Source organism: Syngnathus floridae, chromosome 3 (assembly GCF_059516105.1).
Source record: "Syngnathus floridae isolate MCC-2025c chromosome 3, RoL_Sflo_1.0, whole genome shotgun sequence".
NCBI lineage: Eukaryota > Metazoa > Chordata > Actinopteri > Syngnathiformes > Syngnathidae > Syngnathus > Syngnathus floridae.
This window is the reverse complement of record NC_142415.1, coordinates 19,548,779-19,571,734: the sequence shown is the minus strand read 5'-3', so window position 1 is coordinate 19,571,734 and position 22,956 is coordinate 19,548,779. Positions and strand designations below refer to the sequence as shown.

At 44.7% G+C, this 22,956-nt stretch overlaps 2 protein-coding genes and 1 long non-coding RNA gene across 8 annotated transcripts in view; 2 read left to right on the top strand and 1 right to left on the bottom strand.

Moving 5' to 3' along the window:
• Positions 1–15,437, top strand: part of LOC148400978 (uncharacterized) — a 71,499-nt gene extending 56,062 nt beyond the window's left edge. Inside the window, exons 5-7 of one of the 2 annotated variants that reach the window (XR_015857579.1) lie at positions 5,453–5,570; positions 6,998–8,187; positions 15,234–15,437. This is a non-coding gene — a long non-coding RNA (uncharacterized LOC148400978). The remainder of the gene's footprint in view (positions 1–5,452; positions 5,571–6,997; positions 8,188–15,233) is intronic. The other variant, XR_015857578.1, reaches the window with a different exon arrangement.
• LOC148400977 (uncharacterized protein F13E9.13, mitochondrial) lies at positions 12,530–16,120 on the bottom strand. Of its 2 annotated transcripts, XM_088371418.1 has the most exons (7): positions 15,971–16,120; positions 15,768–15,850; positions 15,469–15,649; positions 15,212–15,362; positions 14,801–14,928; positions 14,519–14,733; positions 12,530–13,463 (listed from the first exon to the last, which is right to left on the bottom strand). In XM_088371418.1, the coding sequence occupies exons 1-6, from the start codon at positions 16,041–16,043 to the stop codon at positions 14,531–14,533; spliced, it is 819 nt and encodes a 272-aa protein (XP_088227544.1). In that variant the 5' UTR covers positions 16,044–16,120; the 3' UTR covers positions 12,530–13,463; positions 14,519–14,530. The 2 variants fall into 2 exon arrangements, with proteins under 2 accessions (XP_088227544.1, XP_088227543.1); XM_088371417.1 differs by lacking the exon at positions 12,530–13,463 and having other exon boundaries at positions 13,586–14,733.
• A 576-nt stretch (positions 16,121–16,696) lies between these two features.
• Positions 16,697–22,277, top strand: ccne1 (cyclin E1). Of its 4 annotated transcripts, none has more exons than XM_088371413.1 (12): positions 16,697–17,104; positions 17,568–17,618; positions 17,798–17,891; positions 18,000–18,062; positions 18,720–18,895; positions 18,996–19,131; positions 19,422–19,568; positions 19,707–19,802; positions 19,901–20,035; positions 20,216–20,327; positions 20,409–20,566; positions 21,510–22,277. In XM_088371413.1, exons 2-12 carry the CDS (start codon positions 17,605–17,607, stop codon positions 21,690–21,692), a joined length of 1,314 nt encoding a protein of 437 aa, XP_088227539.1. In that variant the 5' UTR covers positions 16,697–17,104; positions 17,568–17,604; the 3' UTR covers positions 21,693–22,277. The 4 variants fall into 4 exon arrangements, with proteins under 4 accessions (XP_088227539.1, XP_088227540.1, XP_088227542.1 ...); XM_088371414.1 differs by having other exon boundaries at positions 16,697–17,184; XM_088371415.1 differs by lacking the exon at positions 16,697–17,104 and adding an exon at positions 17,262–17,406.
• The last annotated feature ends 679 nt before the right edge of the window (positions 22,278–22,956 follow it).

Sequence of the window (22,956 nt, the reverse complement as noted above, 5' to 3'; positions counted from 1 at the left end):
GACCTAGCGTCTTCAGGAAAGACATTTTTTTTTCTCAATTGAAACAACTGTAATGATTTACCTAACCCTAACCCTAACCCTAACAACCTTCTAATAAGTCAAATACACACCCCAGGAAAATAAGTTGGTCAGAGAGCCAACCAAGCGGAAGTCCGCCGTTGATGGAGAGCGCCAGCGTAGCGGTCATTAGGGTGTTTTATGTAGCCCCAAGCTAGCGTGTCAGCTTCCCCATGCTAATGGGCCCTGGCCCCGGAAAAATGAGTGCGGCGCGGCGCGGCGCTCGCTCTCTCGGGGCTGGCAGAGATCACCTTGCTCGCGCTCCGGCTCCTTATTCTCATTAAACGCAAACACTCCTGTTGGCTTTTTTTTTTCTTCTTTTCTTCTCAGGGCCAAGCTGTCACACGTGCGTCGACAAAACCACATCAGACTTTTAGCTCCAGGAGACCTTTTAAAGCATTCAAATCGACAAGCCTTTCGATGACACGCGTCGCCATTTTTCTTTTTTTGCTGGCAGAATCAAAGAATGAAGAATAGGAAAGGTCATCACTTAGCGGATAGAAAGTCTTGCGAGAATTAACTCGGGGTGACGGGGTTGTTGGTTTGGATATTTTTTTGTGTCGAGATGCATTTAAAATTAGATTATTGAATTAAATTATTAATTAGCATTTAGATGAACAAAAAAATGTGTTTTGAGGAAATAAAACCGCAATCTTTTATGAGAATAGTCTCATTTTTAATTAAAAAATAAATTAAAATTAGGTGCTGTTCTAAAAATAGCTCACCGGTGGCAGGCATCTATTTTTTGGTGTGTATTGATATGCTTAAAAAAAACTTTTTTCATAAACAAAACCTTTTAAAGTCCTAATCTGAAGAGATGAATTTTTGGGCAACCAGAAACTCATCTTTTTTTAAAAAAAAAAACTGTTACAAAATTGAAGTCTAAAGAAAATTTGATCATATTTGAAGTCCTTCCTTGGGATTATTCTCAATATAACAACACTAGTTGCCATGGTTTCAAAAAATTACCTGTCCACAAAAAAACTAAACAAACAAGGAGCATTTTGTATAAACATTAGAAAAATCCACATGCTGGTCCACATTTACACCGGACGATCTTGCGTTTGCGTGTGCTCATTAATCTCACTTAAAGGCGACGTGTTTTTATTACTGCAAGCCAACAAAACAAGCAAACATCTGACACGTTATGAAGCTCCACCACCAGCGTGGCGGCGGTGGCGGTCCTCATAACGTCTCCCCCGGCAAACGCAATCAGCCTCACATAAACTAAAGGAGCAACTTCAAGTTTTTGGGCCGGCTTCCAAATAACGTAACCCGATAAACCAACCAACCAAAAAAAAAAGAAGGCCAACACATTCGCGCTCAATTTCCGTGTCATATTCCCCCCCCTTTTTGCAATAAAAGCTTCCGTCGTCCTCCGCGTGTCTTCATGAAAGTGTCACTCCATATTATTTGTCTGCTATCTCAATTAGCGTTCCTTTCATAAAGGAAGCGTCCACGACAACGATCCGCCTGAATGATGAACTACCGCCGACTATTTACACCACTTCCTGTTACCTGCCAAACATTCCATTATTTCCCGCCACTTTTGATAACTGCTGTGATTTTTTAATCCAGGCCGTATTTCTACTCCTCGTTAACGCTGACTCAGGATCGGTGTCAGTTTCGACTTGGATGTCAGTGCAGCTTTTGATGCAGCGCTCCGGAATGAGCTACTGTGACAGCCATTTTTCTCCGCTAACTTCAGTTAGTATCAGATTTAAAAAAAAAAAAAAGGTGCGAGAATCAAACTTTCCCGTCTTCTGTGCTACTCTGAGTTGCAAATCGGGCGGAATGATGGCGTGGCCGCTCAGGAAGTAATGACCACCGAAAGGAGGGAAGGAGGGATGGTCGAGGTGGGAGACAAAAAGGAGGAGAAGAGGAGGAGAGTTCAATCTCAGACACTTTTCTGCTCAGCATCTGCTTCTCCTCCGAGAGCAATTAGACTACTGCGAGTGTGTGTGTGTGTGTGTGTGTGTGTGTGTGTGTGTGTGTGTGTGTGTGTGTGTGTGTGTGTGTGTGTGTGTGTGTGTGTGTGTGTGTGTGTGTGTGTGTGTGTGTGTGTGTGTGTGTGTGAGAGAGAGAGGGAGAGAGCAGGTCTACCCTGTCGAATAATCGCTGCAGAAAGTCAAAAGATCTTGAGCAAAAACATACACAATCAACATGGCCAATAACAGTTGTGATGCTAACAGGATGCTATGCTAGTACATAAATGATTATTCAAATTAAATGACCTTTCATAGTTGTGGGTACTCTTTCAGCCTAATTTCTACTCAAATACTTTTTCAGAATATTCCACATGCCATTTAAAATGTATTGTACCTGGTAGTATTTCTATTATCTGTTAACATAACAGTTTCTCGGACTCTACCTGTTTTTACCTGTTGGTACTATATATTATCTTTAGCTACCTGATGGCGGTACATGTTTCTTATCTGTTGTTAATTCTACTAGCAGGTAGCAAGCACTGCACGCAGAACGCATGTATTATGTTACATAGTCTTGAGTGGTATTAGTGTTGTGTGTGAGGTCCCTCCCGTTCATACTACAAATAGTGCCATGCACTGAGATTGATAGAGCGCCACCATTTTATTGGAGTGTCTGTCACATGGCCTGCAGCCTCAATGTCTCTAATGGAACCTTCATTTCCTTCATTTCCTCTGGACGCTGCCCCCGCAGGCTGCGTGTAACCCTCGCGCTGACCCGCCGGACGGACAACACGGCACATTTGTCTCGTGTGCGCAAACACACACAAACACACACGCATAAGAGCAGATATGTCTCCTGATACCTCTGAATGTCCCCGAAAGTGACCACAAAGCACAAAATGGCTTAGAGAGTAACACTGCTTGGATTAGCTGTTAGCATTAGCATCAGCTAGCTATTTCTCTTTAGTGACAACTCTACTTCAATTACTTCTTAGTAGTATTTCATCACTGTCCTGCAAAAAAACACATTTTACGTAAATAGGATGTCCGAAACGCCCTGTTCACACATGATCTACGTAAAATGTTAGCGTTAGTTGGCTTACATGAGCACATCATCGCACTTTTCCTCTTTTTAGTCAACCAAACAGCAAAACTCTCTTCGAAAAAAGAAGTAACTGTCCGTTTAGTACACAGCAGAGAAGTATTTTTCTTTCTTTTTGTTTGCCGCGTCTATAAAGTCCACGGGGGGCGCTAATGGCGATAGCATCAAAGTGCTAGCTATCCGTTGACTGTCAACATGAGCGTACTTTTTAAGCACAAGCGCGATTGTGACACAGCCGCTCCGTCAAAGCGTGCGCTATCTTGTCGCATCGTCAGCGTGGGCCCATTGCTCATATGCCACCTGGAGACAGATTACCTAAGCGTAGCTATCTAGCTGATAGCGACCGGCAACGTTTTGATATTTATGAAGAGCTCAGCGGGGAATTGCGTGCGCTCGGGACCCCCACCCCCATCTTTAATCTGAGAGTTGAGCACAATTCATCTGCGGGAGGAATGTCGAGCATGCTAATGCTAACAAACACGTCGTAGAGCTATCGCAATGGAAAGCGCTGAGATTCCCTCAATGCGCCATTTAGTTCGGACGGCTACCACGAGCGTTTTAGGTTTAAGACAGGCTTTGGGCCTTCATAATATACTTTCAAGCTAGCATTGGGGTTATTAAGTGATGTTTCAAAGCAGGTTTTCAAGCCCGAGTTTGGGGTTTCAAATGAAAAGTTCCAATTCAAGCCCGGGTTAACGTTTGAAGAGCTTTGAAATGTCCAAGGTGGCCAGCTTTGAGATGAATGTGACACAGGTGACACATGTGACAGTGTAGGACAAGACAAGAGCATGAGAGTATGGCCACACTATGTTCTACACAGTACGTGATATCTCATCGTGGAGCTCATCCATCATGCTCATCCGTCAGGCCTCCGAACAAAACAAGTTTATTTCGGTCTTAAGTCCCAAAGCTGAGGACGCGCTCGTCCGTCTTCAGCTTACACTCGCCATCACTCACAGCGGACACGCGTCTCCTAACACATCACGCGGTAGGAGGTGGCTTTGTCCTCGCGGCAAGAAGAAGATGGAAAGAGGAAGTCAAAGTCACTAAGTTAGATTCAGTGAATGAACATTTAAAAGTTGCGCAGAATAAACCCGGTAGCTGTGTTTTAAAATTGTTTCCGGCAAGACCCGTTTGGCATAGTTTGTTGTTGTGAGTGCAGATGATGGCGGGAGGAGGCCTTGCAGGGCTTAAGGCTGCTGTCAGGGAGCCAGCGGCGGCCATTTATCAGGTGATCTGCGCTACCACGGACGGGCCGCTATCAGCTACCTCGTATTGATCCCTCTTCTCCGTCTGCTGCCCTCCACTGGCATGCCGCTTTCGTGGAAGAAACAATGCATAGCAAGCAGAAACACACTCAAACCCCCCCACCCCTGCCCCCACCAACATGGCCGCCTTCTCCACCACTTGACAGGAAGTAAGGCCATGTTTACAAAGAGGAAGAAACAATCTGTCCGATTAGCCGTTTGATCAAAGTTTGAGTAAGGTTCGAAGAGGTTCAAGTGGATCTTTCAAATGAGGTGAAACAGAATAACACACACACACACACACACCTCGTCATCAGTCAGTCATCCCAGCGGGCTGCTTAGCGCGCGAGCTGGCGCGCAGATGGCGACGCTACGGCCAATCACGTGGCTTTATGAGGGAGAAAAGCTTTTTTGGACAAGCCAGCCATAACTCTCGTTACGTTTCCCATCTCGACAATTGCAAAAGCAAGTTCCTTCAGCTTTGGCTTTGGTTGTCTGTCACCTTGATCAAATCTCCACTCCAAGCCCGTAGCTAGTTTCGAGAGCTTTGGAGGCGACAGCGGCCGGGAGATAAGAGGCTAATTCTTCCTCTTTTTTCAGTCTTGGATCTGGGCTGGGCCCTGATCTTCAACATATCTCCCGAGACGCTTAGGAGCACTGTGTCATGTTGGGGAAGAGCAGCTCATCCAGACTGAGGCTAAAGCCAGATAAGTTGTTGAAGGAGAGGAGAGGATCAGCACTCCGCCAGCGTTCCTCGTGTCTGCTTTCATGCACGTCACCTTGTTGAAATGTCCCACTTGGACTGTTATGTTTGCAAACATTCTCACAAAAAAAAAAAAAAAATGGACTGCTTGACTTTTTTTTTTCCCCGTTCTCCAGCGGTGAGCACGTATTTTGATTCATGATGTACATTTTCATATATTTTATGTTGGGCAACTTCAATCACGGCACATTCCACTTTGCCTTGGTCCTCTCTCTCAACGGCGGCGCCTCATTACATCCACTTCCTCGCCACTATTTGCATATAGACAGTCTGCCTGCATACCTGTTGCCTCCATTTTAAGCGCACACAGTACAAAAAGGATGCCTGGTCATTTTCTTGCGTTTGTGACCTCCAGAAAAGTCCAAACATGTGGAGATGATGCAGCGGCCAAACAAGAAATGTCCAAATATGCTCGCACAGGAAGTGGACAAGGTGAATGGGAATTGGCCACAAGACCTTCAAGGCTGACACAGGTATGTGTGTGCGTGCGTGTGTGTCCTTTCAAATGTAATGACGTGAAAATGTGCAACACCAAGCACATTTCAAAATGGCGCACTGTCCCTTTAAGTAAACGCTCGACCTGGGTCAGCTTCTTAAAAAACATCACACACAGTCACAGGTGTAGAGCGGGGTCACTGTTAAATTGAAGATATGATATGCCTGTGATAAAGGACAATTGCAGCATAGGCTGGAATGTTTGGAAAATAACCTTCAAGTCCAGGTTAGAGGTTCGAATCAAGGACAAGAAACTACTGCAAGCACGTACACACATGCATGCAGTGTTTCCCCTATTTTTCCCAAATACTATATTTCAAAAAGATCGTGTCTGTAATCAAATGGCTTGTGTGTGTATCGCTGGATTCAGTGTGTGTGTGCATGTGTGTGCGTCCACCTGACAATCCAGTGTCTGATTCTGGAGGCACTTTAGCATGATTAATATTAATGCCACTCCCTTTTATTCAGGACGTCTGCCTGCCACTCGGCCGACGAGCACTTTGCCGCTTGAAATGACGTGCGCTTGATGTAAAGTGTGTGCGTTTGCGTGCGTGTGAGCGAACGAGCGTGTCTCTTTAGCATAAACGTCAGAATCCTTCTCGTCCATCGGCAGTTGCAAACGGGACCTCACCTGGCGGAATCCAACGCCATGGAAATGTGATCATAATCAATGCCTTGTTTAAACAAAAATAACGAAACTTTTCCAGGTTTAGCAGTTTGTAGCTAGGCTGGAGTTTTCAAGGTAGGCATGGATTTTCCAGGCATACAGTTCAGGAAGGATTTACCTCCGTGTTTCTTCACTTTTGTAACTAAATCCTGCAGTTTGGTGAATTGAGATGTTCCACGCGTAACCACGCCAGGAAGCGTAGTGCCTTCAAGTCATCGCTTTGTCAGCAAAGATCTGAAAGTTGTAAGAGGAAAACCTTGTGGAGTTCTCTGCACTTTTATGAAGCTCAATTAAAGCCCCCCCAAAAATGCTATGAAAAAAACAAAATTGTCCGTTATCAACTCTGCTCGTTCGCCGACTTCGGTCCAGACAAAAGGCAGATGCGTGGCGACTTTGTGGCGAAGGCCAAAATGTGACATGTTGACTGGCGAGGGGTGCTCAAGGGGGGCTTCATCATCTGATATCTTTTTAATTAACGCTATCCCACTCAGACACTTGAAGGAGGCAAATACAAAGATAGCGACACGGCCAGATACTTAGCTTTTGACAGCTCTAATTAATGAAAAAAAGGGAGCGACGGAGGGAGGGAGAGAGGGAGGGAGGGGGGAAGATGAGTCGCTGCTGGTGAAGGATTCATTAAGAGCGGTCGCCGCGTCGCTACATCAAACATTCCTCTTTGGACTTCTCTTTATGCTTTTTTTTCCTTTTTTTCTCAACCCTTGCTGCTTTTGTGTGCAGGGAAAAGCAGACAATGCAGTGGGAAAGAGAGGGAAGAGGAGGATAAAAGAGGAATTAAAGCACTGTATCTATGTGTGTGTGTCTGTGTGTTTGTGTGCACGCGGAAGCTGCCACTTCACAACAGGGGAGATGAATGACTTTTTACCTCTGGACACTGGGCCTTAATGAAACCCCCAGAGGCCAAACAATGGCATCACACACACACACACGCTGACAAAAGCAGGCGAGATACAGTATGTCGGTCCTGCTGCATTCACAGACACTCAGTAAAAAGCAAAACACTGGATGATGAATCAAGATGCAAGCAGATTTTAGCACACAAGGTTTAGGATTTCTGCTTCTTTGGGCTGTTTCATTTTATTTGATTTTTTCCAGATTTATCCCTGGGGTTTTACGGGCTTGAGCTTTTCCTTTTTTTTTTTTTTTTCTTGTGAAAGGCACAAGCGCCAACTTCCCCAAAGAGTAGAGTTTGCACCCCCAAATAAATTCTTGATTTTGTCATGTGTGTGTGTGTGCGTGATGGATGAGTGTGATACCAGAAGCTTAATCCCCTCAATGAATGCAGCAAGGCATGTTGGGTCACGGCCGGTCCACTTGTGCCTGGTCGCTCTCCATCATTCCCAATTAAAGGCGTCGCCCGCTCGCCCGCCCGCTCTTATCTGGGCCGCCGCCTCCTCCTCGCGCTCCTTATCTTCTCAGGTAAAATGGTCGCAGGACCGCGCACGCCGCATGCTGATGAATCTCTTCGTCCAAAGTCCCGAATTTTTTTTTTTTGCTATTTTTGACGCACTATTCCTTCTGCACTTCCCATTCGGTCCACATTTCTCCACCGATTTTAAACCCTGCAGAAATATTTAGGAGATCTCCAGAAACAAATTTATTTCCCAATATGACAAAAAAAATAAATCCCAAGTTAATGCATTATCATTGAGATGATGATATTATTTGTAGTACATAAATCTTATTTCAACAGAATTTAATAGGGCACGTGTATGTATGAACAAATGTAGTAGTCGTCACTTTCCTGTCATCACGCGGTCAGGGAAAGAAGGGATTCCGTGTCATTCATGGCTAACAGCGCTCTCTATAGGCCACATGTAGCAGTGCAGCAAGCCAGGAGGAGCGCTCCATTCAACAGTGCACGATGTGGGGAGAGGAATACAGTGAAGAAGGAAGGAGCGCAATTCAATGTACTGTAAGACGTGAGCATCTGCAAAAGGAATACTGCAAGGAGCACAAAGTAGGAGTGAGCCGCTATTTATAACAAAACATGAGCAGTGACCAGGATTGGGGAAAGATCACAAATTGACTTTTTGCTGACTCAGCACTTATTAAGAACGTCAATAGAAAAACATCAAAACACCTCCAGTACGTTATTTCATTTGACAGGCATTTTGTTGCCTCATAAAACCAATTGAAGTTTTCAATTGGAATGAATGGGTGCTCCCCCCCCCCCCCCCCCCCAAATACCCCACAACCCCCCTTTTTTCACATTTTACTTGTAATAATAATAATTTCAATGTATTTGCATGAATGTGTGCCGCATGTTTCCATTTTATATTTCATCTTTTTCCCTCGTTTGGAAACATTTTCAAGAAAATTTGTTCAAATATATGCAAATATTCTTTTTTTCATATAACTCTTCTTCCCATGCAGTTTTTTAAAAAACATTTGTCCATGATTTGTTCCTTTTCCTAAATAACAGCAGTTTAAATGTCTCGGCATGAAAGTCATCTTTGCAAATCCCCCACTTTCCACTCTTTGCTACAAAGTAAAAAACAAACCATGAGTAAAAAAGTAGCTCTGTTCATGCAAATTAGATCTGAAAAAGAAGTCGACTACTTCAAACAACTCTAACTTTCTTTTGCTTTTTTTGTCACAAGTGTTGAAGTCTTAATTTCGAGTGTCCACTTAATTTCCACGCCGGGACAAAGTAACACATTGGAATCCGCTTTAATGTCACAGATGACTCTTTGGGTGTTTTCAAAGATGGTGTCATAACTCTACGTATTAATATGCCCGTGGAGCTTCTTCTTCTATACGAAATCACGCTCCAGTTCTTATTACTGACTGACTTGGAGGAGTTGTTAGTGGACGTCTGCTTGAGGCCAATTAAAGGAGAACTCGGGCTGCCCTTTTGTACGTGTCCCACTGACAAATTAAACTTTACTATAACAGCAGAGAAGATGAAATGAAATCATTTTAATTTTAATTAGCACACCCAACGCCATTTATCACATACCTAGAGCTACAAAAATAGGATTGGATTTCATACTGGCTTCAGAGCTTTCCATCATATATTGTCTGATCAAAATGTCGGTCCTGATTGACCTCTGGTTTTAATCCTTATTATATCGATTAATATCTTTTGCAGTATGAATATATGTGTATAGTGTATGTACAGAATTTATGAAACATAGAATTGACGGCCATTGTAATTGCACTGAATAGATTGCAATGGGAAAAAAAAATACTGCCAGAAAGCAATTACCAAGAAAATTAGGATTATAAAAAAAAAAGTCAAAATATTGGGGGAAAAAAAAAATTAATGCGTGGATACTGAAGCACAAATCTTCGGGTGTTCACCGTATACCACATGCCGGTAAAGCTAAATGCTCAAATGCTAATTCAATATTACCTGGACCTGGTTTTTTTTGGTTGGTATTTGGGTAGTTATGATAGGTCATTTATTTCAAAATGAAAAAAAGGGTCAAATTGGCTTTTCTAATGGGCATCCCCCACATCCGGCGTATCGCTGACGTGTTTGCGTAGGAAGAAGACGACAGGTCGCAGCGGAATGGCCTTGATAATTTGCCATGTTTCCCGCCCGCCCGCCCGCCCTGCCACGCTGGCTCTCGTCTTATTGGAGCATTCATTTTGCTGTTGTCTCATAAAAAGTCTGGACGCCCCGTTGACCTAACGACCCCGCCCACCTGCGCACCTCCAAATATCAAATGCATATTTCACCACGCGCACGCTCACACATAGGCTGTTCTTATTGGGTGCACTAAATCATAAGCTGGACTGCTAAAGGTACTTTAGTTGTGTTTTTTTTCTAGCACCTAGAAGCTAATGGACTGTTTATGACTATGTTTAGCCCACATATGGATGTCATAAACAAGGCTAATAACGCTCGAGCTAACGTGCCATAAATCATCTCCGACGTAAACGCGTCCGACCGTCTTGACCGCGAGCGGCGGGATAAACTTCAAAATTCTGACATTTACAAGGAGCATTATGACAAAATAATGTTCAACATTAAAATATGCTGCCATTTGATGACAAGCGACAAGCATGTGGCAGCTCGCCAGTTAGCGGCCTGCATGAGAAGCTAACATGCAGGAAGGAAGGAAGGAAGGAAGGAAGGAAGGAAGGAAGGAAGGAAGGAAGGAAGGAAGGAAGGAAGGAAGGAAGGATTTCACAATTGGAGTTTGTGGTTGTTCTAACGCGATTGCCGTTTGCCAAGCGTGTGTGGCCTTCTGCATGCGTTGGCTGTGAGACACTTGTTTTATCAATAATAATATATATGGTGAAATGTTTAAAAAGTCAAAATGAACGGAAAACATTGGCGAAAAAATGACCTTTTTCACTGTTGCGCTATTTTCTGGACTGTCTGCTGTACGCTCACTTGCTCCTTTTTGCTCCTCTTATTTATTTATTTGTTGTGTTATTTATTCATTATTTATTCAGCACGCTGTTGTCGACTTGTTTACTTGATTGTCTATCGTGGGCCGTGTCTTGTCACCGTGGGATAGGGGGGAACGAAATTTCGGTTTCTTTGTGTGTCTTTAGCATGTGGAGAAATTGACAATAAAGCTGACTTTTACTTTGAAAACGGTAATCAACATGAGAGAGCTCACTTCCTGTTAATGACTTTCACTTCCTGTCAAGTCCTTCCACCGGGGACCAATCACTGATCATAATAGGAATGATGATGATGACACAAACAGGGCCTTAAATGCACCTGCTGGTCAGTCACTGCTGCTCTTAGCGGTCGGTGGCTGTGCGCTGATTTGTAAGCCGATTTGTTCCTTTATTTCCCCTGGCTGTACACAGCCGCTCGGTCACCTCGCTTTCACACACACGCTCCTACTCCCGGAGGACAATCTGTTGTGAATCGCATTACAGCCATTTCCCATTCTGTAGGTGCACCCCAGCAGAAATCAAATATTTATCACGTTGTATTAACCGTTGGCCTCCACCAACAAAGTCTCACCGCAGCCGTCCCCGACACGCTGAATTCATGATCCCATTAGGCCATTGTGAGCATAGGTACACGCATTCCTGCTGCTGCTTGCTTTTCCAATGTAAAAAGTGTGCAATCAAGATCAGACATGACATTTTGCCACGTCCGCCGCCAACTTCAAATCCAGTATTTTTGTCCTGCTGCAGATTGTCTCTTTGGTTACTGTCCAAGATGGCGCACGTGATGTCATCACACTTCTGGAAAAGCCGCATAACCCGCTTCCACCGCTCGGCGGCCTTTGTCTCGTTGATCCTCGTTGTCGGCAACACGCTCACCGCCGGCTTCTCCTTCTCCTCCCAAAACGTTCTAGTCCCTAAGCTGCTTCAGATGAAACCGTCTGCACAAGATGGACTCTACCTGTTGCATTTTCATTGTGAGCCAACTCTCTTTTAACGATAAGCCCATTTCTGTCGCCGTGGTGAAATAATCTGAAGCCTGCCTCTCCACTTGCTACTGACCTTCCACCGAATGGTCATGTCAAGCAACTCTACCATCGTAGTCCAAAACTTCCTGCGTTCCTGCTTTTACTTTAGGCTCTGCGCTTTCTGCCCATATGAACCCACTTTCCACCTATCTCCTTCATCTTCAACCCCCCAGTCACAAAATTTTAATCGTTGTTAGCTAACTAGCTAAAAAAAAAAAGTTGTCATATTGCTTCTCATGCAGTTAAGTGATTACGCAAGTGAGCCTGGATTGGGAGTTGAATATTCCCAGAATTAATTCTGATCTTGTGATCTTTAGGAACTCAAACATTTATCTTCTGTGTCAGCATCCAGCTAACATCCAAGCTAACACTGAGCCTGGATCGAGAATTGAATATTCCCGGAATCAATTCTGACCTTCTGATCTTTAGGTGCTCAAACGTTATCTTCTGTGTTAGCATCCAGATAGCATCCAAGCTAACACTGAGCCAATAAGGATGGCTTCATGTAAATATTTTGACTCGTTGACTTTGTAGATAACTTTGACTTTTACGAGGTGATATTTCCTGGCACGTGAGATGAACATTGCACTTAAAAGTCCACCATTTCATGATTTGCTCCGGCTCAATAAAAGCACCACTTTACGGCCACTGTAAATCACGCAAAAGAAAAGAAGGGAGAAAAAAGAAATATGCCGGCCGCTGTTAATCTCACACATAAAGCGACCACCTATAAAAACAACAACACACACACACCGAAAAAAAGAAAGAAAAGAGGTCCTCTGCGGCGGGATACCTTAAGTAAATGTCATAAATGTGAGATTGTGTTGTTAATTTGATGCATTAGGCGTCTGACTTGTTATAAATAATTGTTTATTTCTGTAGTAAGACCTCCCGATATGTACTGGCCAAGCGTCCAATCAAATTGACGCTCATTAACGGCGCAGATAAATTAGTTTTACACTTTTCAGTCATTAAAAAGGAAGCAATTAAACGTACAAATAGCTGCTTGGACTGTTTATGCAGCGCCCTGGATTTACACGTGTCCCATCGACAAACTTGTTTGCCCATTTTTTATTTCTTTCTCTTTTGACTGCTTTGTAGAATCATCATTTTGCTTCTCTACTGCTTTTTGGTGTCATCTAAATTATTCCACGTCTTGTCAATCGTTTGAAAAATCCAGTTTGTTGGTTTATTTGGTGCAATTTCCACTAGTCCTTAAATAACTAGATATTTTGTGAAATCGCCAAAAACTGTTTTCATTTACCTAATGCAAAATTTGGAGGGAAAAAAAATCTGAAGAAGCCACACCAGGAAAGACAGGAAGTCAGCCATTTTGGTTGGAAGCTACCAACTGAGGTTCAAGTTGGCCATTTTGGCCAGGGGGGTCCTTCAAACACAGTCGTCCAATTGGAACCAAATTGGAGGCACGCACAACAAACTAAACAGATGGCCGATACTAAATTGACAACGTTCATCACAAGGTGCGGGCGAAGCTTGGCAGCAAAATTTGAAAAAAAGACGGCGAAGACATGAGGTCTTCCTCTCGTCTCGTCAAGCCAAAGAAGAAAATTGCGAACATTCCGTGTCCTTGCTGCTGTTTTGTTCTCAAGGCGGCTGCAGCCAGATTGGCCGGAAAAAGAGAAATCACCCGGGAGTGGGCGGGAAATCAGATCAACGGCAACAATAAAACAGCCACTGGGAGGGAAATGACCCAAGTGCCTGCCGTGCGCTGGTGTGCCACTGTTTGTTTGCTGGCTCCTGTGCCGAGATGGAGGTCATACATCCAGCCTTATTGCCTGCAAAAAGGAACAATATGACAGAAAAATGGAGTTGTCGTTGCGTGTGTGTGTGTGTGTGTGAGGGCACACGCACGCATGCACGCACACTTCACTCCATCATTACAAAGCACAGTGAGGAATGAAGTGAGCGTCTCTTTATTCAAGATTTTTGTCACATGAATAAAATGCACGTGATCGACCTTTTCTGGGTCCCTTTTCATGGTTAACATTAAAATAAAATAGTTTCACACATACACCAGTCAATAAAATTGATTAAATAAATAAAATTAATTAATTAACAGAATAGTATAATGTATTCATCACACCTTTTATAAAAATCTCTATCACAAAACGTAATTTACTCAATTAATCTATTCAATTATTTACCATGGCTAAAATTCAATACATTTCTATTCTTTTTTTTAATTTTTTTAAAAATCTTAATAGAACTTGAGACGTCTAATTATGATATTTACCTTTACTAATGCACACTGCTGGCTGTCTAGCAGCATCCAGTTACATGTAGCAAGGACACCGCACCCACTAATATTTTTAATATTATATATATGTATATATATAAATTGTACAAACCTCTTTTTTACTTTTGGAACAGGAAATGACAATTTTCATTAATACTTTGGTAAAGCAAATATAAATGCATGCACTAAAAATCCAAAGTGTAAAACTTGTTTAATAGATGGATAAGAAACGTGATTTGTTCTTAAAATCGAATAGTGAGCACATTAATGAGGTCAATGAATGAATACAAACTAAAAGGTAAGCGAGCGCTTCCGGGAGGGAGGCTGCTGTATTGTTTGGTGTGTAGCGCCACCTTGTGAACTTTAGGCAACACTGCAGCTTGCCTCATATGTTGATTGCACTTGAACTTTTGATTCGAACCCCATCCTACGTTTTTCAAAGTTTCAAACTAATCTTAGGGTTTCAAAGTAGGGTTTAAAGCTAGGGTTAGGCTTTCAAAGTAGGGTTTAAAGCCAGGGTTAGAGTTTCAAAGTCGGGTTTTAAAGCTAGGCTTTCAAACAGCTCTTCTGCCAGGTAAATGGATGTAAAGTTACTTGAGCTGGAGTTCAGTGTGGCCATCTTGCTCGGAGGCCTCTCATCTGTGCCATGAAGCTGCCGACGCGCCGTGCGTCCAGCTCGTTGCTCCACGAGCCCCCGTCCTTAAAATGGGAGCCCACAATCAGGCCGCTGGCGCCCAGGTAGCGAGTCACATTGTCCTGAGTCACGCCGGAACCCACCAGAACCGGGAGACTCACTGCCTGCGTGACCTCTGAGGAGAATTGCAAGCACACATGAGATTCCATTTGCGTGGAAAAACGGAGGCGCTGGGAACGCACCCGCCAGTTCTTTAGGGTCCGCCTGGGCTCCCGTGGACGTTCCGGTCAGAATGAGTCCGTCCGACAGGAAGAACTCGGCGGCCCGAGCCGTCTCCACCAGGCTCACGTCCGAGGTCAGAGCGTGAGAGCTGTGCTCGCACAAACACACAATCAGCATTCTCTTGCTATCTATTCAATGGATTGACTTAGTCAATGTGTATCATAATTACGTATTCATTTCTTCCTTGTGTTGAAACATTTGAAAATATGTATTTTGTCAAATTATTTTTATTTGATTGCTGTATATATTCATGTATATTTTTAATGAATGATTATTTTATTGATATTTGATTTGAGCAAATTGGCTTTGAATATCGGGACGTCCTACCGGCCATCTTTATCTGCATTCTCACACTAAGGTCAGCAAATAACCTGTGTTTCTTCTTGATGTCAGTGAAGACGAGGATGTCCTCGGCTCCGATGCTCTTGCGGTACCTCAGAAGTTCTCCGGCACAAGCATGGACCAGACCCTCATCAGCCACGTGGGAAAACACAAAGCCCTCCGCCCGGATGAAGTGAGCGCCTGACAACACGACAACAACTGGTCACAGCTAGCTGGAAAGTGAGCGGCTACGTCTGACCTGAATTTCTCCTGAAATGTCCAAGAATTGCGGCGTGAGCCAGATCACCTGATGCGAGAGCGACGGCGAGGGCCTGCTGGTTGGCAGCGGATAGAATCTGGACGCCGACGGGGATGGACGGACAGACGCTCCTCACCGCCGCGCATACGGATGTCATACACGTGCTCACCTCAGGGCCAGGGGAAAGCGAGTACGGGACGTCGTGCATGTTCTCCACGATCACGCCGTCCTACACGGGCAAACAAAGGCATGGAGTTTTTGAGTGTTCCGAGTATTGACCCTTGGGGTACTCCGCATGTGACCCGTTCTCGTGAAGGTCAACGGACAGATGATGTGCTGCTGCTTACCAAGCCTGCGTCACGGTATATGGTGGCCTCCCGACAGGCCTCTTCAATGATTTGGGACATTTTCATGCATCCAAGTGGAGAGCCTGTCAAACACAACATTTCAATTTGTGTTCCCATTGGAAATAATGGAAACCAAACAGTTCTATTCCAGGGTTGCCAAATCAAAATAGTTCTACTAATGTAAGATAATAGATTTGTGTTACCCGGTAAAGCTTTAACGTGGATCATTCCAATAATGACACATTTCAGGTGTCCAAAGAGGTCCAACCACTTCATGTTTGGGCTCTGTGCAGCAGCCAGGGAGCAAAGAACATTTTTATTTTTGAAAGCCACTTGTCACGTGGAGGTCCAAAAGTTCACCGACGAGGTATTGACATCCAACCAGCAGAAACATAAAGGCTCGAAATTTGAGTTTTGCTCAGCAGTGATTTCATGTACTTAAAACAAGTCGTTTATTGGGAAACTGTGTGTGCTCTGTCACTTTTGTTGAAAGTCGAAAAAAAGGTTCACATTTTAAAAGCAGGTGGGGAAATGGTTGCTAACTTATTGAGAAAAAATAGCAAAGTCCAGCAACAAAAGTGCTAAATTGGCATGTCTGCCAGGAAAAACGGGGGATACACTCTGTGACTGGCAACCTGCAGCCGAAATGGGCGCCATGGTGGAAAAAGACGCGCGCAGCCGTCAACAAACTTGGCACTTCTGCTCTGAAAGAACCATCGCGGTCGGCGTGACAGCGAGCCACAATCATCTCCGAAAGACGTCGATCCTCTCCGCTGCTTTTTTACGCCACAATAAGGTCGTTTTCGTCTTAAATGCCGCCAAAAGTGTACCGGCTCGGGGCTTTGTTTACATCTGAGAGACTAGCCACGCGGTGCCGGCCACTTCCGCCTTGCAAGCCCCGCCCACGCAGCTGTCACCCGGCCGTCACGCCTCCCCGCTATTATCAGCCCAAATTCGCAGCAAACTCCACTTTGGAAAACACTCGCAGCGCTTTTCCAAGACTCTCTCGACCCCAAGTGCACTTTGCCGGCGTTTAAGCGACGCGGTGGCGCGTTCCGAGACGGAAGTCATCGTCGGTAGGAGGAGAAGAGCAAGTTTGAGCGCCAAGTTGAATCGCCTCCTCCCCGCTTGACGCGACCGTGGCGCGCAAGCCTGCAGCCCGCTCGCTCATTGCGACCCGCCTGCCGCCGGCCTGCTGCCGCCAAGCTCACGCCGAGCTCCTCCGAGACAACGAAAGCCATCCATCCGTTCCTTCATCGATGCACTGATCGACTCGATTCAGTTCACGATCGACATTGATTGTGATCGCGAGTGAACTTCAAGAGCAGCGTCTTGAGGTGAATACAGCGAGATAATCCGCGCAATTGCCGATTTGACCCATTTCGAGGACAAATGGAGATTGCAGGAGGAAGTTCGGGTAATTCATCGGATTATTCGACGTCTTTTTGAGTTGGGTTTGGTGTTATTTGTGCAACATAGTCCGCGACGCAGCTGCGTCGGCCATGATGATGACTCGAGCCAGATGTCCAAAGTTTGTGAAAGGAAATGAAGACGTGAACAGGACAAATCCATCAATTAACTCAATTTGGTGCATAGTCTGACGTGTTTTGTGACTTGATGCGGAGTGTGCTGTTGACAGGTGTGTTTTTCGGCCACTTTGGGTGACTAAAAGTCAGCCGTGTTCTCGTTTGCCCGCCAGGATGCGCTGGGCTTTGTCAGCTGAGCGTGGGGGTTGGGAGCGTGCTCTTGGGCTCTCTTCAAACTTCTCGAAACTAACTTTGAAACTCCCCTTCCTCGCAGGTTTACTCCCCAGAAGATAGCCGGCCTTGGGACTAGAATGCTGGGTAGTCGGTGAGGGCTCCTTTGTCCTGGTTTTGCACTTCTCGTCCGCGCCAAAGTTTTAGCCTCCTCGGCTAGTTAGCTCGTGGCTAAAGCACCTTGTTCTCGTTTGGTGGAGCTCGCCAACGCGTCCAATTCACACTTTACTGACAACTTTGTGCTCTCCCGTGTCCCTTTGACTTGTTCCCCAGGGAAGAAAGTGAACAAGAAGCCGAGTGTGTTGCTAGCGAGGCGGCCAACGTGGGGACGTTGAGGCCGAGGAAGAGGAAAGCAGATGTTGCCATTGTGAGTGGAGCCCCCTTTCTTTCTTTCCCACCCTTTCTTTCTCTTTCTCTGGAAAAGAAACCCCTCATATATGGAATGTCTAACTAACATGGAAATACTTGACTTCAGCATTTACAAGATGTGGATGAGGACACAGCAGATATGACCAAGAAGAAGCTAAGAGACTCTGAGGTAAAACTTCAAGAAGTCAATAAATTGATGATCATAAACTTGGTTGACAATTTTTGCCCAGCATAAGAGTTGCATTCAATACATGGTAGCAGAATGTTAGCCTAAAAGTGCAATTGTCATTTTTAAATATTTTAGAGAACGGCAGATAAATTCAACTCAAATCAACAGTCTAGTTGCTTCCATTACATTTTTGCCGATCATCAAAACCTCTGACTGATAACCTACACACATGAAGAAAAAAATACCATTAAGAGTATTTAATATGATCACGTAATGTGCGCGCCGATTTAACCTTCCGACGTCTTGCCTAGACGCAAAATGGCGTCTGCACCAAATGGTGCTGAGGTAATATCCTAGCCAGGATGACAGCTTGTGTCAAAGGAGTGTGAAGTTTCACACACACTTTTCCAGCCATTTAGTTTGTTTGACTGGTAGGTTTTAATGAAATGAAAGGTTTTCACGCGTGTCGAAGAATCTCCGCGAAACGCCTTTCTGGCTATTCTACATAATTCGGGCCGTCTCGATGACGTGGTCTGAGATCGTGACTTTTCAAATGATCGGTGTGGCACAAAATTGAAATTTAAAATGACAAATAATCCTGCCTGAGTACCGAAATGAGTGCAATCTTTGAAAGTCTCCCGCGTTGTGTCCATGAAGGCGGCGTGGAGGTCGGAGGAGGACGCCTACAAGAGCCCTCGGTGCTGGAGGTCCACGCTGGCGCGCGAGGACGAACATCAGCAGCAGATCACATTGATCAACGTCGGCTTCCCGCACTACAACTTGACGAACGTCTGCGCTACGCCCGTCCATTGTGCGCCCCTGCCTGCGCTCTGGTCAGTATGCAAGATGGATGGATGGATGGATGGATGGCTGGCGTACTTCTATGACTGCGAGTGGCCCTGATGTGTGTTTTGTCCCACGCTTTTGCTTTAGCTGGGCGAGTAAGGACGTCGTGTGGAACAACATGCTGGCCAAAGATAAGACGTACACGCGCAACGTCAACATGATGGCCAAGCATCCTCACCTTCAGCCCAAGATGAGAGCTGTTCTTCTCGACTGGCTCATGGAGGTGACGCTTTTTTTAGGTTTTCACTTGCGTACTGCTAAGAAATGGGACACTATCACACAACAGCCCTTGGGAGAACTGAAAGAGTGCGAGCACGCCATCCTTAAATTGATTGTCGTTGACTTTAAAATTTGTATCACCAACATACCCCCACCCCAAAACCACATTTTGGCTAGCTTGTTGCTAACATGTATCGTGAAAGGCGGTTGTCTCGTTAACGGAAATGAGCATAAAATGGGCGTTGTTGAAGAAGTGCTGGTTCATTGCGCTCAAGCACCTTTTGGGCTGCTCAGGTGAGCGAGGTGTACAAGCTCCACCGTGAGACCTACCACCTGGCTCAGGACTACTTTGACCGTTTCATGGCCACGCAGAGCAACGTTTTCAAGTCCACGCTGCAGCTCATCGGCATCAGCTGCCTCTTCATCGCAGCCAAAGTCGAGGTACGCGCCGCTTCATGTTCCGCTCTTACAATATTCTCGCTTGACGCCAGCGCAGTCGCGGTCTTTTCATCGGTCGCTCCTATCGCGGCCAAACTTGTTTTGAGATGGCTCAGTCAACCCATTCCTTTGCTTTGGCAGGAGATGTACCCTCCCAAAGTGCACCTGTTTGCCTACGTGACGGACGAAGCTTGCACCGAGGATGATATCCTCAGCATGGAGATCATCATCATGAAGGTGAGGGAGGAAGGCCGCCGTGGGCAAGGCGGGGGAGGGCAGCCATCTTGCCACGGATCCGCCAATCTTGACGTGTTTTTGGCCATCATCATCATCAGGAGCTAAAATGGAGTCTGAGCCCGCAGACACCCGTGTCCTGGCTCAACGTCTACATGCAAGTGGCCTACCTCAAAGAGTCTGACCAGCTGCTCATCCCCAAATACCCTCAAGCCACCTTTGTTCAAATAGCCGAGGTTAGTCCAATAGATTGTTTCATGATTCCCCTTTTTTTTTCCTTTTTTGCTGAAGCCTGAACGTTGTTGAAGGAACTGAAAGGTTCTGTAAGTGTTAGCCTTAGCTAGCCAAAGTTGAAAAAGTTTTTTTCTGCCCATGTCCAAGTATCATATTTGGATGCATGTTTTTTTCGTGTGCAGCTTCTTGATGTGTGCATGCTCGACATGCGCTGCCTGGAGTTCTCCAACGGCATCCTGGCCGCCTCCGCCCTCTTCCACTTTTCGTCTCTGGAGCTGGTGGAGAACGTATCTGGTACGTTGAAGAAGCCTCGCTTTCGTTCCCCACCCTCGCTCGCTCGCTAGCATGCTAACCGCCGCCATTCTGTCTGTGTAGCATTAAAGGGGGCGGAGCTGGAGGAGTGCGTACGGTGGATGGTGCCGTTCGCCATGGCGCTGCGGGAATCGGGCGGCTCGCCCATGAAAACTTTTGCCGCCGTGGCTGCGGAGGACATGCACAATATACAGACGTACGCACCCTACCTGACGTGGTTGGTAAGTCCCTCTCCACTTCCGTAAAACGGTGTGAACCGAACAATAATACCCATGCATCTATAGTCGATTATTATGAAATGATAATCAGCACTTCATTATGGACCATTAAGGAGGGCACATACGGAAGCAGTTGCTTTTCAAATAAGCAGTGATATTATATTTATGTTTTTTAATTTTGCATATATGAGCAGTGAGCAATGAAAAGCTTATAAAAGCACCGCATGCTATGCATACTTTGTGTACACATGTGAAAATACTCAGCATGGTTGAAACATACACTGTCAAAGACAGTGAACAGCAGCAATAGTGACCATTGTAGCATTGTCCATGTCTAATCTTATGGAATAAAAATGTTACAATCAAATTCTACATTAAAAATCCATAAATGAAAACAGCAGCAAAATAATCTAATAAAAATAGTATGACGTTTTAAAAAATTAGACTAGTTCTTCCGATGTTTCATTATATGCATGAGTATGTTTTTATTCTATAATTTATCATTAGCATTATTTATTTAGTATTATTTATAGAATTTATTATATAATTTTTATTCTATTAATTAATATCTACGATTTATTCTAAACTTCCAAAATCACAAGCTCTTCTGATGTTTCCATCTATGTTTGAGTGAAATGTTTGTTTTATTCTCAAAACTCCTGACAACATAACGTATTCCAAATGCATTTTTTCAATGAGTAGTCTCAAACCTTGATGAACTTGATGCCACTGGTACGTGTAAGCTCTTTCTCTTACCACTAGAGGGAGCTCACGTACCACTGGCTGTGTGCATGCATCTTATCCAAAGCTGTATTTAAAATATAAAACAGCAATACTATCGGATTTTATTTTAAAAGCGGCATTAGGACGATGCGCAAGAGTCGGTTTCCGCCCCACGTGCGAGTGGTACCTCCATTGACGCGCCCCGTGTCCTGTTGCGGCTCAGGAAAAGGCGGCGTCCTACCAGGACGCCGACATGGAGCGTCACCGCGGCGGCTGCCACGTACCGTCCGGCGTCCTCACGCCGCCACTCAGCAGCGAAAAGACCGACCAGAGTCCCAACGAGTCTGCCGCCACGCTGCAAGTGCCACCCAGGATGCGTGAGGCCCAGTTCACGCTGGCCCCGTAGAGTCAGCGGATTTTTTTTTTTTCCCTAAAAGGAAAGTTTTTGCGATTTTTCAGGGGGTGGATTTTTTGTGGGTTTTTCATCTTCAAGTGCCAGTCACAGGACGTCTTTTATTGAACTCAAGTGTCTTAATGGAGAAGAAAAAGGCCAGGGGGCGCCCACGGACTGATCCTGGAGTCAGGAGACTCCGTGCTGCTACACAGCCGGGCTTTGCATTATGCGTGTGTGAGTGTGTGTGTATGTATGCATGCATGTGTGTGTGTGATGGTGATTTTATGAGACGGAGCATTGACTTGGCTAGCAAAGGGGCCAAGCGGGTTGAGCTTCAGAAGCGCAACCAGGCTACTCTCAAAAAATTCGATTTTGGGGTGTTTGGATCAACAAGAGACTGGAAGCGCGACAGCGAGGCGGTTTGTTGGGAAACGTCAATATCGACAACCTTAGTGTTAGTGACTCGAGTATTTAACGTGAACTTTTAGCTTCCCCACCCTCAATCTAACCACCACCCAAAAATATTGGTGTGACTTTTACTTTTTTTTTTAAAATGAAGTGCTGCTATGTATTTTTCATTAAAGATGTTTCTCAGCATGATTGTCTGGTGTCACATTTTGGGAAAACTCCCAAATATGGCCTAATGCCACAAAGTCTTTCTAGATTATGATCACGACATAGGACTCAAATATGTACAATGCTGTTCAAAAGGTTGGGGTCACTTAGAAATTATTTTTAAAAGAAAATCCCAAACTTTTGTGCGGTAGTGTATGTATAAGTGAAAATATGACTCTTAGGCCAGCTTTTCATCTGTATGTGACTTTATTCTCACAAGATTACATTTTACAGTTTGAGTCTAATGTCTGAAGTCTAACTTCAATCTCAAACATGACTTTTGATTAAAAGAAGCCTTCAATATAAAAATGTCCTCATAAATTGGGGCGAACCCTTGGTGGTTGTCTGCCGAGGATCAACTCTGTCTCCCTCTTGTGGCCCTTCAATGCATTGCCGACGGCAATGACGACATGCAAATATCATTTTAAAATGTAAATTATGAGCTGTAGAATAAGAAAAATATAATACATTTTTACACATATATATTTTTAATTGAACTCAAAATAAATTCAATTAAAATATATATTTTATTTATTGTCATCTTGACAAAATATGAAGTTCTCACCCCCAAATGTTCTTTCTTTCCATTTGCATTTTTGGGGCTTGTTTTGGATGATGCGGTGTGATAGGAAGCTGCTGACAGCGCCTTTCCACCAAGTCT